At 49.7% G+C, this 17,709-nt stretch overlaps 1 protein-coding gene across 4 annotated transcripts in view; it reads right to left on the reverse strand.

Annotated features, from left to right (window-relative positions):
• MEIS1 (Meis homeobox 1) overlaps positions 1-5,977 on the reverse strand; it is a 110,289-nt gene extending 104,312 nt beyond the window's left edge. For 2 of the 4 annotated variants that reach the window (XM_082050098.1, XM_082050100.1), the window contains exons 1-4: positions 4,987-5,977; positions 3,100-3,326; positions 1,371-1,512; positions 794-844 (exon numbers count right to left, since the gene is read on the reverse strand). In XM_082050098.1, coding sequence (XP_081906224.1) covers positions 794-844; positions 1,371-1,512; positions 3,100-3,326; positions 4,987-4,998 — 432 coding nt within the window. In that variant the 5' untranslated portion in view covers positions 4,999-5,977. The remainder of the gene's footprint in view (positions 1-793; positions 845-1,370; positions 1,513-3,099; positions 3,327-4,986) is intronic. The other 2 variants (XM_082050099.1, XM_082050101.1) reach the window with 2 other exon arrangements.
• Between the last annotated feature and the right edge of the window lie 11,732 nt (positions 5,978-17,709).

Below are 17,709 nucleotides of genomic sequence, written 5' to 3' on the forward strand. Positions count from 1 at the left end.
CCCTGCCGCACTTTGTAGCTTGACTTTTCTCTAGTAGTAAATAAGAAGTTGTTTTGATTTATGGCAATAACACTAAAACTTAATAGCGGTGGCTTTGTGCGCTGTTTAACGAGAAGCGATCTAGAGTTAACCACCCCCCCCCCCCAAAAAAAAATCCCTCTTGCAACGAAGCAACTAAATTATACGGATCATAAACATTTCTTTAAAAAAACCCAACCTCTAAACACCATTACTGGCTGCTCGCTTTGCGAAAGCAGGAGCAAGACTCCTAGTGGGAAGGCAAAATATTTGTTTATCCTTAAGGAAAAAATTTAAAAAGGAAAAAAAAAAAAAAAAGGAGAAGAAAGAAAAGACCTCATTTTCGGTGAGTTAGCGAACGGTGTATCTCCAGCCACAGCGATCCTCTGTGTTTCCCATCGAGCTGCTTAAAGGGTGCATGGAGAGGCTACTACAGCGTGGATAAATCCACGCTCCTCTTGGGTGAGCAAGCTCGCCACCGAGCCCGCAAGCTCCCATTTGGATGGGGCTTTCTTTATGTACATCCTTATGGGATTTTTTTTTTACTTCCATGCAATTACCACACCATATTTACTTGGAATTATAAAAATCACCATCATAGTAATAATTAAAAAAAATAAAAATCCGTATGAGAAATTTTCAATTTAGCACCACCAAACCACTTCTCCAGAAGATATAGAAGGGTTTTTTTAAGAAAAAAAAAAAATTAAATGGGAAGGGAAGGGAGGGTGGCGGGGTGGGGGTGGGGAGAGGAATAAGTGTTGTTAACTCTTACCAAGTTATCCAGTTCAGGATTAGAGGAAAAGAGGGGTTTCTCTGCTCGGATCTAAATATAAGAAAGGGGAGGAAAGGGGGGGAAAAATAATAATAAAAAAGATTTGAAATATGGAAGCAGAAAAAGCAGACGTTATTATTTCTTGCTTCATTACACTGTCGGGTCCATTATGTAACCTTTCGTGCAAAGCCCTGACTGCTGGGTTTAGTACATCAGCCAAACACTTGAACAAGTGAATCAAATACACAGAAAAATACCTACGGAGCTCCCCGGGCAGAGCCCGGCCCGGCTCCCGGGGCCGCGCAGCGAAACTCCCGGCCGGGCACAGACCGCTCCGATCCATTCCTTTCTTTTTAGGGGCCGATAAATGCCGAGATTTCCCGATTATTTTGTTTTGGTTGAGTGTTTTGGGTTCTTTTTTTTTTTTTTTTTTTCTTTCTCTTGCAGTAAGAGAGGGGGGAGGGGGAAACGCGCATCTTTATCTCAACAGAGACTTGTTTTTCTCGTTACGATTTTTTTTTCCTTTTTTTTTTTTTTTTCTTCTTTTCTTTTACTCTTTCAACCCGGTTTTGCTGACCTGTTTGGCGAACACTGCTATGTCTTCATTGAAAGACTCAGAGGAGCAAACATCGCCTCCCGCTACCCCGGGCTCCCTGGGTGTGCATGTAGCTAGTTCACATTTCTCAAAAATCAGTGCTAAAAGAGGGAACAGGGGGTGTCTGAAAGAAAATACAATAGTCACACACACACAGGGGGGAGGGGGGAAATAATATATATATATGTAACGAAACAAAACCCCAAACACAACAGTCGTTAGTCCCGCAGCAGCATGCGTGGGGAGCGGGGCACCCACCGCGCTGGGCTCCGGCTCCCCCGCCGCCTCCCGGCCCCTTCCCGCCGCCGGCAGCCCCGCATCGCCCCGGCCTTGCGGCGTGATCTGGGCGCCAGATATTGTTAATAACAACCTTAGGACAGGCTAAGAATAAAACCCAAGCCGGTTCCAGCAGCCATTTTGAATTAACTTTCCTTGTCTTGAGGAAAAAAAAAAAAAAAAAAAAGCAATAATGATAAAAAATTAAAATCTCTGGACGGTGCCTTTCGCGCTTTTAATTCCCATTTTCTGCTGGAGGACTTGTGAAGGAAAAAAAAAACCACCACAACAAAACACACACATACAAAAAAGGAACAATCCCCATCCAAATTAAAAAATATAAAGCCCCCAAACCCACCGGCTCCCCAAACAAGCCGACCCAGCGGCCGGCGCTGCCCAGCCGGGCTGCCCCTCCGGCCCCCCGGAGCTCCGCAGCCCCGACCCGCAGGGGGAACCAGGTGCTTTTGGGCTCTCCCGGCTTTAAAAGCCTCCCTGGGAGAAAGGCTGCCTGTGCATCTGGCTCCCTCGGCCGTTTAATAATTTAAATAAATAAATAAGCGTGGGCACACACACATAATATGTATATTTATAACAGGGAGTTAAATTTTCATACTTTTCTTTTTTTTTTTTTAAAAAAAGGGGGGGTGGGTACCGTGCACTGCTGAGTTTTAACCAACTCTACAGATTTCTGAGAGACCGATAAAGAAACGTGATTTTTTAAATTCTTTTTTTTTTTTTTTCCCTCTCCCTTCTCACTGTTTGGGAAGCGATTTTAAAAGGCTCTTGAACTTCCCTTCAAACTCAAGACGGGCAGATTCATTTTAAAAGCATCTGCCGCCAAACATATCCCATCAGCTCCCATCGCAACGGCCTAGAAACTGCTTTGCAAGTTGCTTCATTGAGAAGCATTCAGTGCTGTCGGATAAAAAGTTTTTAAAAAAATAGAATTAAAAAGAAAATAAAAAGGAAGAGAGTCGTGAGAAGCAGCTCTCGAGTTTTCTCCTTCATAGCACAAGGAGAGACAAACAAGGCAGAAAGTTGGGCGAAGCGCTCCAACTCTTCCCTGCTCCCAAACTGCGTGCAGAGATTTACCAGCCGGCGCAGGTTGCGCCCTGGGAATATTTATTTTTCCTCCTCTTCCTCCTCCTTCTCCCCACGGTGATGCCTGCCGCCCCTCCAGCAAGCTCCGGCTCCCATTTTCCAGAGCCCCCGCCGCGCCAGGTGGACCCCAACCCTCTCTCTCCCCCCTTTAAAAAATAATAACGACAGTAAAAAATTAAGAACACGACCCTTTTCCGCGCAGCGCTCCCCAACCCCTCTTCCCCATCTCGCACAAGGGACAGCCCGGCCCGCAACACCCGCACGCCCACATCACCTTCCGCGCTCCATCCCGCGAAGGTTGAGCGGGCGCGGAGCCTTTTACGCGGCAACCTACCCGTAGATGGCATCTTTATCTCTCTTGAGGGCGTCGTTGACGGAGGCGCCCATGGCGGGGGCCATGGCGTTGGCGTGGGCGGCGTGGGGGTACTGGTGCGAGTGGAGCGGCGGCCCGTGGTTGAGGTGGTGGACGGGCTGCATGGGGCGGGCGCCGTGGGGGTCCCCGTACATGGTGGTGGGGATGCCCACCCCCTCCATGCCGCCGTAGTGGGGCAGCTCGTCGTACTGCGGGGCAGAGAGAAAGCAGAGAGGCGTCGGGGGGGTTGGGGGTTGAGGAGGGAGGGAGCGGCGTCCCCAGCAGCAGCCCCGCTCCTGTGTGTCCCCCCCCGCCGCCCGCCCGCCCCCGGGGAGAAGCCGCTTTCCCCGCCGGGCTCCGCGCAGCCGGTTCTATCCCCCCCGCACCCCTCGCTCCGTGCGGCCGCTGAGCAGCCGGCGGCCCCGGGTCGGGGAGCAGCGGGGTTGGGGTTGTTGGGGTTGCTCCGGCCCCGGCTGCCCGCACGACCCGAAATCCTCCGAGTCCGGGGCGGAGAAGTAATAATAACAATTAAAAAACACAACACACACACAAAAATAAAGGAAAATAAAATAAAATAAAATAAAAAAATCTTCATCCCAAACCTCCCCAAACCTTCCTGTGAATAGAAGCGCTTCACGAAGCCCAAGTCTCTCTCCGCTAAAGTTTTCCCGCTGATAAGAAGTCAGGTAACTAACCCAGCGAGGATGCAAAAAGTTCAGCAGCCAAAAAAAAAAAATAGAAAGCGCGATTTTGGGGGTTTCCAGCAATTGCACGCAAATGCACTTTTAAAGCCGAAAGGCTGGAAACGTTTGCCCGGGCTCTCGGGATTTTGGGAATGCCTTTTGAAAAAAAAAAAAAAAAAAAAAAAAAAAAAGGTTTTCTTTGTTAAAGATTAAGGAGCAAAAGCTAACGCTGTTCCCAGGCAGCGGGGGAAACGGCCACTTCTCATCTATTAAAAGCGAAGGTGTGAATAAACACTTTTAAAGATCCCTGACACTTGCTTGAAGCGAAAGAGTAAAAGGCAAGTTGTCAGCAGAGGAACTTTCTTTCCCAACCAGCACTCGGAGGGGCGGCAGGCAAATTAGGCAAGAAAACTTATTTCCAGGGCTCTTCCCCTTCCCCAAATTCCTGCTCGCCCGACTCCGGCAGATATTTTATTTCCTTTCCACAGAACTTCAATTTAGGAGGTAGTTGGAAGAAAAAAAGGATATCGCATCCAAAATAGAAACAACAATACACATGGCAGTGCATATTGCTAACCTCTAATTCAAATTAAAGGGGCTTTATTTTAAAAATGAGCTTTTTTTTTCTTCCCTCCCCCCCCATATTGCACTGCACCTTTTGTGACTGAATATTAAAAAAGAGGGGGAGGGAAAGGAGAAGGAAAAAAGTTGTGCTTACTCCCAGCTAGAAGTTATCTTCTGAAAGTGAGGCGGTATATCATCACTAACACAGCAAAACGCTCAGAGACATGCACACATTCAAATATTTCAAGCACTGGTGACTTTAAAAAAGACATTGGTAGGACTAGAGCTACAAAACCAACAAATACAGCGGCTCGGACATATTCACTTACATGCCTGCATGTCATTAATGTATAGAAAGCTTGCCTTTTCTGTGAGAGATCCGGGATGGGGAGTAAAAGAATCAAGAAAATATCAATATATACAGATTTAAGCCTACAAGTACAACTGACAAACCCTCCCGCTCCAGGACACCGCTTTGTGCCCCTGCTCCATAGAGGAGGGGGAAGAAAAAAAAAGAAAAAGGAAAAAAAAAAGAAAGAAAGAAACTTTTTTGCAGCGTCTCTGTAAGCCACGTTTCAATATTATTTCACATTTGAAATCCATTTTTTTTTTTAATACGTACCCTTTGCGCCATCGGCCTGCTTGCTCCCTTTCTACTTCAACTTCTAATATATCCTCTTTAAGGCCAGTGTGAAAAGAAAGAAACGCGAAGTTCCCCCCCCTTGCCCCCCCAAAAAATGCAAAAATCCCTTAGCGTCGCCAGCAATGAAAGCAATCGAGTAAAATCTTCGGCTTGCTGGATCTCAGCGAAGCGATACGGTAACTCAGCATTAAAAAAAGGGAGGAAAAAAAAAATAAAAGGAAAAAAAAAATTCAACTCTCCCTCCTTCCTTCCTTCTTTTTTTCTTTCTTTCCTCTCTCCCTGTCTCTCTCTTACTCTCCCCCTCTGGTTTCCAAGACAGCAGCGGGGCGAAAGCAAATATCCTTTCCCCAAATCAGGTTTTTTTTTTTCTTTTTCTTTTTTTTTTTTTTTTTTTTAAAGTGCCCCTCAAACGCAACTACCAAGTCTCATGGCTTTTTGCCACTCCGGCTGTCAATCACAGGCGAGGTTGTCAAGGTGGTGAATGACTGATGATGATCCGCTGCGTGCGCTCCCACCGCGCAGGACACCTCAAATGTTAATTTTCGAGAGCGCTCACCCCCCTCCCAAAAAAATAAAAAAAAAAAAAGAAAAAGGAAAAAAAAAAGAGAAAAAATTTTTAAAAAAAATTGAGGGAGGAGGAGAAGGAGGAAGAGGAGAGGGAAAAATTAAAAATTAAAAAGGCTCGCTAACGCGCCGGCTCTCCCTTTATTATGGTTATTATGATGATGATGATGATGATGGGGGTTTTTTTCGCTCCTCCTCGGATCGCTCCTAATTCCTCGCCGGCGCCGGCTCGCTCTGCCCCTGCGCGGCCGCCGGGCGAGGCTGGCGGAGCCGGAGGCGGGCCGGGCGCGGACGCGGGTGCCGGGCGGAGCGCCGCGCCGTGCGGGGCGGGCGCGGGGAGGAAGGGCAGCGGGGAGGAGGAGGAGGAAGAGGAGGAGGAAGCGGGGGGGGGGGCGCGGCGCTGCCGCCGCGGGCCGCGCGCTGCCGGGCGTCCGCCGCCGCCGCCACCGCCGCGGCGAGCGCAGCGCAGCGCCGGGCTGGAGCAGACTGCGGGAACCCGGAAGTAGTGGTGGCCATAACAGGTCGCGTCTTACACAATGCGCTGGGCGGCAGCAACTCCGACACCGGCGCAGGGGGGGGCGCCGCCGCCCGCCCCCGCGCAGCCGCCCGCGCTCCCGCCCCCGCAGGGAGAGGGCGGTTGGATAGAACGCCCCCTCCCGGCCCTGCCTTCTGCACCCTCCACTCCGGACGGTGTGTTCACCCGCCCCCCCTCACGGGTGGGTGTGGGGGCGCGACCATCCCCTTTGTCTGGCGGCGCCGCCGCCCCGCTCCGCGCCCGCGCAGCGCCCCGGGGCCGCGCCGCCGCCCGCCTCCCCCCGCCCCAATCACGGCGGCTCCCCCCGCGGCCGCCGGCCGAGTGAGCTCACCCGGCCCCCGGCCGCCGCTGCCGCGCCGCCGCCGACCAATCAGCGCCGCGCCGCCCCGCGCCGCGCCCCCATTGGTCCGAGCGGGAAGCGGGGCTCGGACCGGCGCGACGCCGTGGGGTGGGGGGAGCGCCGGGGCAACCCGCGGTACCGGCCCCGCTGCCCCTGGCCGCCCGGCGCGCTCCTTTCGACCCCCCCGCTCCGAGCTCCGCGGCTACGTTGCGTTGCGCGGCGAGCGGCCACCCCCTCGGCGCTGCCGGTGCCCCCGTCCAAAAGCACAGCCATCCTTTTCCCGCGGGCCCCGCCGGTCGGGGAACGAAGAGCGCTCCGTGTCCCTTGTACCTGCGGGCTGGGCTGCGTGGAGCTCCGAGCGGGCGCTGGCGGGGAGAGCTGCCCCGGCCCCATCACACAGCCCGGTGCAGCGGTCCCCGAGTGAGCTGCGTGGGGCGGGGGGCGAGTGGCGGGGAGGCGGGGGGGGGGATACTCCGGTAAAACCCCCGTGTCAGGGGGAAGCTGCTCCGCTGCCGAGGGTGGCGGGCAGCGGCTCAGCCCCCGCCGCCACGTCTCAAACTTCAGGGAAACCCGTTTCTATCCCCCCCTCCCACCCCTTTCCCCTAGGACCGGCCTTTTATCCCGGCGAGGGAAATAAAGACCGTTCAGGTAAGAGCCATTTTAATACACTACCCCCCACACCCACCCCACGCGTCCCTGGTGGGAGCCGAGACACGGGCGTGGGGTTGATCTCTATTTATTTACCCGGGGAACGGCGCTCGGTAATGATTCCCCATCTCACAGGTCTCTTGCAGGGGGAGGCTGCAGCTTAGCTCCCAGAGATGCAATCTCCTCCTCTCCTCATCCCTTTTCCTTCCCCTCCTACAAAATTAAGAAAAAAAAAAACCCTTAAAAAACCCCTTTTAAGTGTCTCCACCAGGCCTTTATAAGATTAATTCAGCACAACCCAGCCTAAAACACTTTTACAATGTAATTACAGTCGTACAAATTGTTTGTCTAAACCTCATTCTGGATAAGAATTTTACAATTAGCAAACAGTTATTACTCTTAGGGCTTGCTGCGAGAAATTGCGCTGCGCGCCTCTCCGCTTGCAATATACCGGCCATAAAAAAAAAAAAAAAAAAAAAAAAAAAAAAAAGGCCAGTCTAATCCGGGCAGCAATTAATCATCTATTAAAAGGGGAAAAGTAACCGGACAGTTCCGCGCTATTTCGATAAACTCCTGCCCAGGCGGATGGGCTGCGCGGCAGCACCGACCCGCGCAGCATCTCGCCCCGCTGCCTTTTTAGGCAAGGTGGCTCTTTTAAAAAAAAATTATTTATTTTTCCCCTAAAACTTGCTGTCTTGCAGGAATCTATTGACACTTGCCCATCGCCCTGTGGAAAAGGAGAGGGGAGGAGAACAGGGACTGGGGGGAATATTAAAAGGCAAAGAGCGAGGGGGTTTGCTGGGCGCCCGGGCCGGGCAGCGGCCTCGCTGCGCAGCGCGGTGTATTGCGCGCTACTGCGCGGCCCCGGCGCTACCCCCGCTGCCCCCCCGCCACCCCCCCTTAAACCGGGCCTTTCGCGGAGGGGTCCACCGAGCTGAGGCAAAAAAAAGGCGCCTGGGGAGCAAGGGAGCCTCCTCCGCGAAGTGGAATCTGGGTCCATTTGCTTATCGGATAATAAATGAGGCTTTTAATCTGGCTGAATTTCCCAGCTTAAGGAAAGAATTAGTCATACCTAGGAACAATCCAATGTTTTCTAGCTGGCTTCCCTGCCGCCTTCCTAGCAGGGATTTGTGGTGAGGGGAGAGGAAATTAGCATCCAAGTGTGCTCTTTCACCATTAATATTGAAATTTGAAAACTGAAATAGGAACAACCAGAAGAGCCAAACAAACAAGAAACCGCAGAAGAAAGCGTTTGAAGGGCGGCCGAGAGATAATCCAGGAATGCTTCAGATAAGGGGGGGCGGGAAGCGATACGTGCGGAGATACCCGAAAAGTCAGAGCCTGATGAAACGGTTGAAAGAGAGATGGGGAAAAAGAAAAAAAAGCAACCAACCTGTTTAAAGACCTATTAAAGGGCAGACCCAAGCGGGGGGGGGAGGGGGGAAGTGCTAATAAAAGGGGGTTAACTGCAAGGGATTTCAGAGAGCAGATGAGGCGCAGCGCCTGGAGTTTCGGGGGTTGTTTACTAGCTCCCGATTCAGAAAAACAAAAGAGCGGCTGGTCGGGCTGGGGAGTCAGCCCGAGGTCAGACTGCGCTCCTCCGGCAGCTCCGGGAAACCCGCCCGGGCCCGGGATGCCGTCGGGACACCGGGACGGGCGATGCTGGACCCGGCGGCCCGGGATGTGTGTAGGGGGGCTGCCCGCTCCCGCCCCACCGCCGGCCCTGACGTTTGCAGAAGTTATGGGGGTCTTTTGTTAATTAAATGGAGGGCTTCATAAAATAATCCGAATAAAATTTACGGTTGTCTTAAAACTTTCTAAACACCGCTATATATATATACATACAATAATAATAATAATAATAATAATAATAATAATAAAATTAACTGAGAAATGAGTTGCTGGTCGGGATTTTTGTCACTTCGACTTCTCCGGCGGAGGGGAGGGAAGGCACACAGACACAAAAGGAACCATTCAGGGACAAAAGTTGCGGCGGCTGCCAGGTTTACCCCGCGGTGGCACCTCGGGGTTGCTCAGGCGAGGCAGAGCAGAGCCGACCCGAGCCCCTGCCCGGCGGCTCCTTCCTATTTCACACTACGATTAGACAATTCCAGCCTCAAATCCCCAGAATAGCCTCAGAGCCCGGCAGCACGATAGTATTGGGTGTTTTGTTTTGTTTTGGTTTTTTCCTCACACGATCTAGGCGCCACAAGTTCATTTGTATTAATTTGGAAACGCTGCTCCGCTCCAGTATTTGCAATACCTGTGTTTAGCCCAACTTTCCATCGCATTTCTTTACTCTCTGCCGATGCCAAGCCCTCTCCCTTTGCTACTGATATTACTGTGATTCTCGTTGAATGCAACAATAATAATATCAACAAATTGCTGGACAAAACTCAGGCTGCTTAATTAAAGAAAAAAAAAAAAGAAAAAGCTGTCCGACGGTTTTGAAGGATTGAGCTGTTGTGCCGTCTACTGGGCGATGGGGAAACTACAGCCAGAAATGCCTCCTAACTTTCTGCGGGAAGAAAAAGTAGGATTTTCGGCAATTTGGAGGCGCCGGAGGTGCCCAGTTTCTTGGTAGAAGAAGGAGAAAAGCGACCTCAGCCAGAAAAGCCGTAGACGCAATTATTATTTTCTTCGGTTACACCCGTAATATGGTATAAAACTCCAATTTTAAGCGCTCGGGATTTTATTGACTGCAGAGAGCGAAGCCATCGGCTGCATTCCGGGGGGGTAAAAGATGGTTTGAGTTTACCCGTGAAAATCAGCTGGATATTAGCTAAATACGTAGGAGAGAGGGGGAAAAAATCGAAAAATAAAGGGGTAAATATTTGGGAATGGTTTAAAAAGTTCTCCGGCTGCAGCCGTGGGGCAGAGGGAGCTCCCAGCCCCGAGGATGCTCTCGGACGGCAGCAAAGGCAACAGAGTTTGATGCCTCGATGGCAGTCGCTGCTCGGTGTGGCAGCAGGACGGGGGGGTTACGCCAGCACAACGTTTAGTCTCGGTTTAGACGAAGCCCGCACGTTGCTCTTTTAAATTCCCAGCCGCGGATGCTCCCAGGCAGACACAGCCAAACTGGGTGATTCCCCTCTCCCTGCCCGTTTGGCTCTCCACTCTCCTCCAAAAACAGAGTTCAAGGAGGGATGCAAAATTAAAAGGTTGTTGTTTTGTTGTTGTTTTTGTTTAAAAAACCCAAAACAAACAACACCCAAACTCTTGATTTTGCGAGGCGAGAGGCGCAGAGGGGCTGTGAAATGCAAAGCCTCTGTCGTATTTACAGAGACTGTCAGCAGCCGACTGTCCATGGAGATAAAAATCTACTAGTCTACGTGAGCTCAAAGGAGTTTTTTAAAGCAAAGATCTCTAAGCGCCTCTTCTCCATCCACACACATGCACGCATGTAGCCTAAAAGCCGGAGACAACCGCGTAGTTGAACAATAGTGTTTTAAATAATATGTTAAATGAGGGTATAAGCAAACCCTTCTGCCACTTGTAGCAGACCAGCTCCGACAGCTCTCTGCCTTCAGAGCCACTTGCCAGAGTTCAACAGAGGGTGACATTAGCCTAAAATATTCGATACCTTTTTTGCTGGAGACTTTCCCCACTTCTGTTGGGCTCCGAGTGTCTCTCTGCGGGTACAATTACTGTCTTTGAAGGAAAACAACAACCTGCTCGATTTTTTATCAGCAAGGGATTACGGATACTTTCCTCAGAGTACATAAAGCAGAACTGAAATGATCCCGCGCCCCTGGTATAAAAAGTTGAACGGTCCTCTTCTAAAAAGTTGAACAAAGTATCTTTACCCTTTTAAATAAGTCTGAAAGCACTTGCAACATAGTACGAGAAGCAAATTAGCGAGTAACAAAATAAAACGCCAATTTCAAGCCACAGGGAATTCAATATCGGTATCTGGCAGTACCTCGGCTGAACTAGAGCAAAACGGAGTTTTGTCAGAGCCTTTCCATCTGATGCTTTCCTCCAAACTAATTTTCAATATTGCTCCCTTTCTATTACCCTACCCCGTATTCAGCTTAGCTAATGAGCCCATTACAGAACTATTTCGGGCTTGCTTCTGATGCCGATTGCAGAGGATAGGCATTAATTAGAGCGGGGATCTGGGGTTGTTAAGCACGGTGGGATCGGAGGAAACTCGGGGGCTCTCTGAGGGCTTCGCCTTGCCCTCCAAGCCGCAGAGGTGGGTTACTGCAAACGATATCATCTAGGTAAATCTGGGTATAAACCATCCACGGTTTTATAAAATAAAACAAGGGAAAGGAAAGAAAGAAGGAAGGAAAGAAAAGGGGAAAAAAGGAAAGAAAGAAAAAAAAAGAAAGAAAAGAAAGTAAAAGAAAAGGAAAGGAAAAGAAAAAGAAACGGAGAGAAGAGAAGGAAAGGGAAGGCTCAAAGCTGTGTGCCCGCCGGTGCGGGTCGGGCAGGACTCGGGGCGGCTCCGGGAAGGGCGTTCGGCACCGGGCACTCCCAGGACCCGTAGACCCCCAGGGGCCGCCCAGCCCAGCCCAGCCCGGCTCCGCCAGACCCCCCGGCACCGGGTCGGACCCGTTCCTGGGCGTGCAAGGGGCCGGGGAGACAGGGGAGCGCGTCAAGGTCCCCGCAACCTCCCCTCTCCGAGAGTTACCAGCTGCCCACAGTTTCCCCAGCTCCCCCCAGGACAGCACAACCCGCCGCTATCTGCGTCTGTGGGTGCATTATCACAGACTTCTGCATAATTGCATATTGACTTTATTAAATGAATCTGCAGAGCTATTTAAACATCTCTCTTTTCCACCCGCAAACAATTCTCCCGGCAAGGGAAAAAAAAAAAAAAGGGTTAGAAAAGAGCTTTAAGTTGCTCTTGCTCCTTCGTTTTCAAGCATTTTAATAAATGCTTGAAAACGAAGGAGCAAGAGCACCTTAACTGAGGGCACAAGTGGCTCATCTCTAAGCGGTTTGAATCCTACTTGGTGTGTGTGAGTGCAGGCAAGCAGAGGAGACCTGCAGTAGCATCTGTGACAGGCGGGATGGGTGGCTGTCATTCACTTGGGGTCTTAGAGGTGAGTGCGTGGAAGTGTCTCTCTATTTCTGAGCTGCCTTGGATAATTTTTGGCCAGGTATGATGGTTGTGAGAAAAGCGTACATGGGTATTTGTGTGTGCACATGAAGGACTGCTCTAAGGACAACTTAGGGAAAAAAAAAAAAACCCTTCCTCGTTAACCATTTTTAAAACCTCCCTTGGAGGAGAAGCACTCAAACGTGGCGTCCCCCCTCTCCCTACGCCTCCCCACTCACAGCAGTGCCACGCAAGCCACGTCAGCCCCAAACCACAGAGCTGGGCTTTGCCTCAAAGAACACGAGTGCTCATCCTCTGCCTGCACTGCCTCCCCCCCACAACATCCCCTCTTTACCCTCCCCACTCGCGGGCTGGAGAAGAGGCAGCTGCCCCTCGCCCTTGAGCCTCGCAGGGGAAGGCGGCCTCCTCCCGCCCCAAGGCCAGCTCCCCAAGGCAGCAGCTGTGAGAAGCAGGAGGCAGGGAGGAAAAAAAAAAGTGAAGAAGAGAAGGAGGGGGGGGATCAGGGAGGGAGGCGGTGAAAGCTGCACTTTCCTCCGAGCAGAGCGAGCGTCCCCTTGGAGGGGCCCCAGCCCCAGGAGCTGCCTCCCGAGCCCTGGGCCTCCCACATGGCAGCAGCAGCATTGCCTCCTCCGCAGCCCCCCAGCCCCGCTGGGGGCAGCCCCGCATCCTGGCTCGACCCCCCGGCTGCTCCCCATCAGCCTTGCGGATCTGCGGTGGGGGGCTGGCGAGACATGCAGACCCTCACAGGTCCCAGATGGGAAGCTCGAAGGGCCTGGGGATTCGGAGAATCACGCACCATGATGTGACACTAATGGTCACTTTCTATGGCTTATTAAAGGGTTCATGGTAAGATCTTGCAGGGATCTGCAGTTGTCAAAGGGCAACTCCAGTGAGAAGAACCCATCAAGATGCATCAAGAGAGCATTTTCTTCAAGCTTACCCCACTGAGCTTTGCTTGAGAAGCTGCAATTGCACTTTAAAGAAAATGCTCTCATGCTTTTACCCTCAACTTGTTGTGGGAACAAGACAAGGAATCAGATAGGCACTCAAACTCCCTAGACTCTGGAAAGGGAGTATTTTTTACATGGAAGCGGAGAAACATCTCGTAGAGCAATCAGCAGAGCTCTCCTCAACTGCAACATTATTTCATTCCATTTAGTTGATTTTATATCAATCAAATACTCTATATTTTGTCTAAGAGAGCTCTCAGCACGCTCTGAGGGGGACCATCCCAAAGTAAAACCTGTCACTTCAAATTTCCAAAAATATTTTGCTCCCACTCCTACACTACAGTTACCACAGTCCACACAAAATCTGGCACCTAATTCCTGTCAGAGATGTAAACCATCTTTAGCAAACATGGGCACTATGCCACACTTCAGGAGTTCCCTACCAGCCCAAGTCTCATCAAAAGTCACAGGGATTAAGTGCCTAAGTCACCTTTTGAAAAGGGCTGTACCTTTCTGAAGGTAGCTATGCATCGCAGTGCACGTAGGCACAAACAAATTAGCTTTTAACCTCTCCATTGTGGAGCCAACAAAAGCATGTCAGCCAGCTCTACCCACCCAAGTGGTCCCCAGGGGATTTTGGGGACACTGAATCCTTTGCCTCACCCCTCTTCTTCCCTCAAAACACTGCTTTTATGCCTCTCTGGATGCAAACAGGAGCAGAATGGAGTCATGTTTTTGGAGATGCATTTACCCTCCATCAGACAAAGGTGAACCACAGAGGTGCACTAGCACAGCTATTGCTCCAGTCCTCCTCTCCGTTTCTACCATCCCTTTTAATTGGAACTTGTTTGAGTGCAGTCCCTGAAACAGGACCACTCACCCAAATGATGTGTGTCAGCTCATAGCGTCACAAGCGTCACCGGAACAGCCGAACATCTCACAAGCATGTGTGTGAGATGGGAAATCCTCACTCTACGGCCAGAGTACTTGAGGCACAGAAGGTTTTCAAGGGACTCAACCAAGAAACTACGTGATAGTGTGAGGAACAGAGGTGAGATACTCTGCCTCTTTGGCCTATGCTGGAAGACAAGCTGTTCCCACCCTACTCTTCATTAACGCATAAATAGCAACTCTGGACCTTGCACAGAACTCTTCCCCCACAGAATATCTTGCTTTAAATTATTTTCCCCATATCATGCTAGATCATATTTCTTCTTTTATGTTTCCAAGTTGAAGTTTATTATAGTTTATTATAGCCGTCTGCATTGCTGATCATTTGTAACCCTTTCTATTATTTTCCTGTCCTTGCTACTGTTTGAAATGCTTCTTACTTCGGTCCTCTTTTTGAATTTTATTACTATACTGCTCACCCCAATTTTCCCCCAAGCGCATTCTGCCTCATTTTTATTTTAGCCAAACTTGAGACTGCAGCAGCTCCTTCTCCTTTGCTGTACAGCATCACAGCCTTTTTCATACACTCTACGCCTCTCTGTTGACGAAGAGACCCTCACCGGGTTTCATCAGCCACGTTGTCCTTGCCATTAGTGTTACATTTCTAGTTATTCTTGCTTCTTCCCAAAGCCTTTGAAGTCGTGTAGAGACAATTTGATTCATTAGTACACTCGGTCTTGCAGTAACTCTAGCTTCTGCTGTAGTTTCTGTATTAGAAGCACATGTTTGGTCTATAAGTAGGGGGGAAGCTCCACCATCCGTCCTACAAAGTTAAAATTCTGCTTTAAAAATCTTTGCCTGGCTGAACTGGGGTGGCTGGTGACTTTCTGTCCAGGGTTTCTGTACCTAGAAATGCCACATCCTCCACCATCCATACATCCCTGCTTGGATGACAAACTCTATTCAACAACATGCTTTCTCTTTCTGTGTGTCTCCAAACTGGAAGGTTTTATCACAGTTGCGTGTGTTTCATGGTTTTCATGGTTTGTTTCATGGTTTTCCAGAAGAGCTGCAGTTAATCCTGAATATTTCCTTACTGAGATGTCACTTAGCCTCATGCAGGCTGAGATCTATTGGCAACACTCTTCACTAGATGTCCTCACAGAAGGCAGGTTGAGAGGCAGACAACTCCCTCATTTCTTCTTCAGGCTGTTGGGATGTCGGGCCATGCTCCTCCATGAGGGACCACCTGAAAGGATCTCTTGCTTTCTTGACTCAGGTCACTCCTCCCAAAGCCATTCTCAAAAAACAACGGTGTGGACATCAAAGATATAAAACGTGGCTCCTGGGTCTCCAACTGCTTTGATGGCTTCTTCACTGCCCGGTGTGTTTGTGTGTTCCTCCAAACACACAACGAGACCATCACAAACAGCCACTAAATCTCAGAGGGACTTTACCTCATAAGTGTATTCAAAACCATAGTGTTTAGACTAAGAGACCTCCTAAGAAAACTCCGCCACAGAGCCACTTGTTCCTCTGGGCGTGTAGTTTATTCCATTCCCTCTTTCTACTTTCCAGTGCTTTTTCTAAAGCTCTTCTTACCTGCCTGTCTCTTAATATAGATTCTGGTTAGGAAGCCAAACCTTCCTGCTTCATGTTTTCCCTTGGATCAGTTCCCTGCTCCTAGCCAGGGTTGCCTACGGATGCCGCTTTGAAGTTTTTTTGTGAGACATTGGCTGCACTTGGTGACTCTTCCCTTGGCTGACGTCACCTCGGGGGTCCCTCTCCAGCAGGCTGAGAGTCACATTGCCTCCACTTGCTTTGATCAAAATGAAATCCATTTACAAGCGCCTGACGAGCCGGCACAAACAGACCCACAGGTTTCTAGCCAAAACTAGCCGACATAAAAATATCCCAGCTTTAACTTTGTTCGAGTCCTTAAACTAGCTAAGAAGAGGGAAAGCCCAGAAGAAAAAAACCCTTTAATTTCAATTTATGAGCAGTTTCTGCTTGTTTAGCTCAAATAAATCCCTCATCATCAATTAAGCAAAATCAATGTAAGATCAGCTTAAAACAGTGTCCATACAGGGTTCTACCTCAATATTTTAAAAAGTTAATTTAAAATTACACTTCAGATCACTTTCCTGCTTGGAAAAGGTTTGTTTCTAGAGACCAGCTGGGCCCTGACTACAAATGGTGTTCAGCTCCAGTGGGTCTGGGTGAAGATGGTAGGAGCAGATGGATCTCAGTGATGCTGGAAATCAGACTCAATCCCAGCACCGATGGCGATTCAGCCTGCACGTCTTTCAAACCCCAATAAAACCTGGCTTTCAATTGCTGTTCCTATGAGCTGAAGCGGTTGGTCTCTGTGTCAGAAAAGTTCATTTTTCTTTGTGATTATATTGTGAGACTCTGCTTGTGTTTGCTAAGTTGTTTTCCTGAACTCAATAAGCAGAGCAATTGTCTAGGAGTAAAAATGAGGGGTTTCAGCCCAAAAGATTACCATCCACTTTACGAAGTTTTCCCCTTTCAAGTATTTCAAGTATTGAGGGCTACATTTTGGCAAATCCTCTTCAAAGGAAGGAAGGAAGTTGGAGGGTGTTTGCAGCCAGGCGACTTTGTATAATCCATCTTTTCTTTAAAACTTCAAGCCTTACCACAGGGAGGGCAGGTCTGACCTCAGGCAAGTTGTAGAAAACACAGTTTGAAAAAAAATGTATTTGAAGCATTGCAGAATTACCTTCTCTATGTGCTCAGTTCTTCGCTTCCCACCCATTTCCCAAGTAGTTTGCTCCAGCATCCTGAACCCATGCATGCTCCAGATGTGCGCTGGCACTCGCACACTCGCACCAGCTGTGCCCAAGCACGCACCCTCCTCCCTATGCAAAGCCACCCATCGCACACCAACTTCTCACCCACAGGAGAGGGATAGCCTGAATTTGTTTCAATATTTTTTCCTTTTCACCAGTTTTCTTCTTTGCTGTTGAGCCTCTAATTCAGTTTTGCTGCCACAAATGGTTAAGCCCGTAGTGGGAAGCTATGAAACACTCCCTGAAGGTGTTTGGTTGTATCGCTGCAACCTCCACTTTTGATGCCCAGGCTTTTCCACTTCCCCTGCTAGACCCACAGAAATGATGCGTTATCAAATACCTGTGGGATTACTGGCACAACTGTCACCTTGCCAAAAAGAGGGTCCAGGTTTTCACAATGGGAAGAAAGGTCTGGAATAGAGAGAATTTGAGCTCAAGCATCACGAGGCAGCAGATAACCAACCTGGTCCCTTCCCTTTTGCGTGCAGTGGGATCTTATTCCCAGGCTGGTTTCATGTCAGCATGGGGACACAAAGGCAGAATTTACATCCACCAACGTGCATTAACTCCTGTCCTGACCAGTACTAATTACCACTCATTATGTGGGACAGTGTTAATTCTTTGAGCAGCGTTACCACTGGCCTTACACTTCCGAAAGTACCTTTGGGTGAGATAGCTTACTTTGAAAAGATATTTATGTGGGGAATAAATACAGAGTAGCTAATACACCATAAATTCACACTGCCAGATAGCAGCTGCTAGAGTCTCTGAAACACGGAGGTCTCTGGGCACGAAGACAGACAAACCCTTGAGTAAGAACTACTCAATAGAAAGGGTGGCAGGATCACCCTGTGTGATCTTGGGAAAGTAATTTTGATCTGGCATTTCTCTTC

This window comes from Streptopelia decaocto (genome assembly GCF_964273445.1).
Source record: "Streptopelia decaocto genome assembly, chromosome: 3".
In the NCBI taxonomy this organism is placed as follows: domain Eukaryota; kingdom Metazoa; phylum Chordata; class Aves; order Columbiformes; family Columbidae; genus Streptopelia; species Streptopelia decaocto.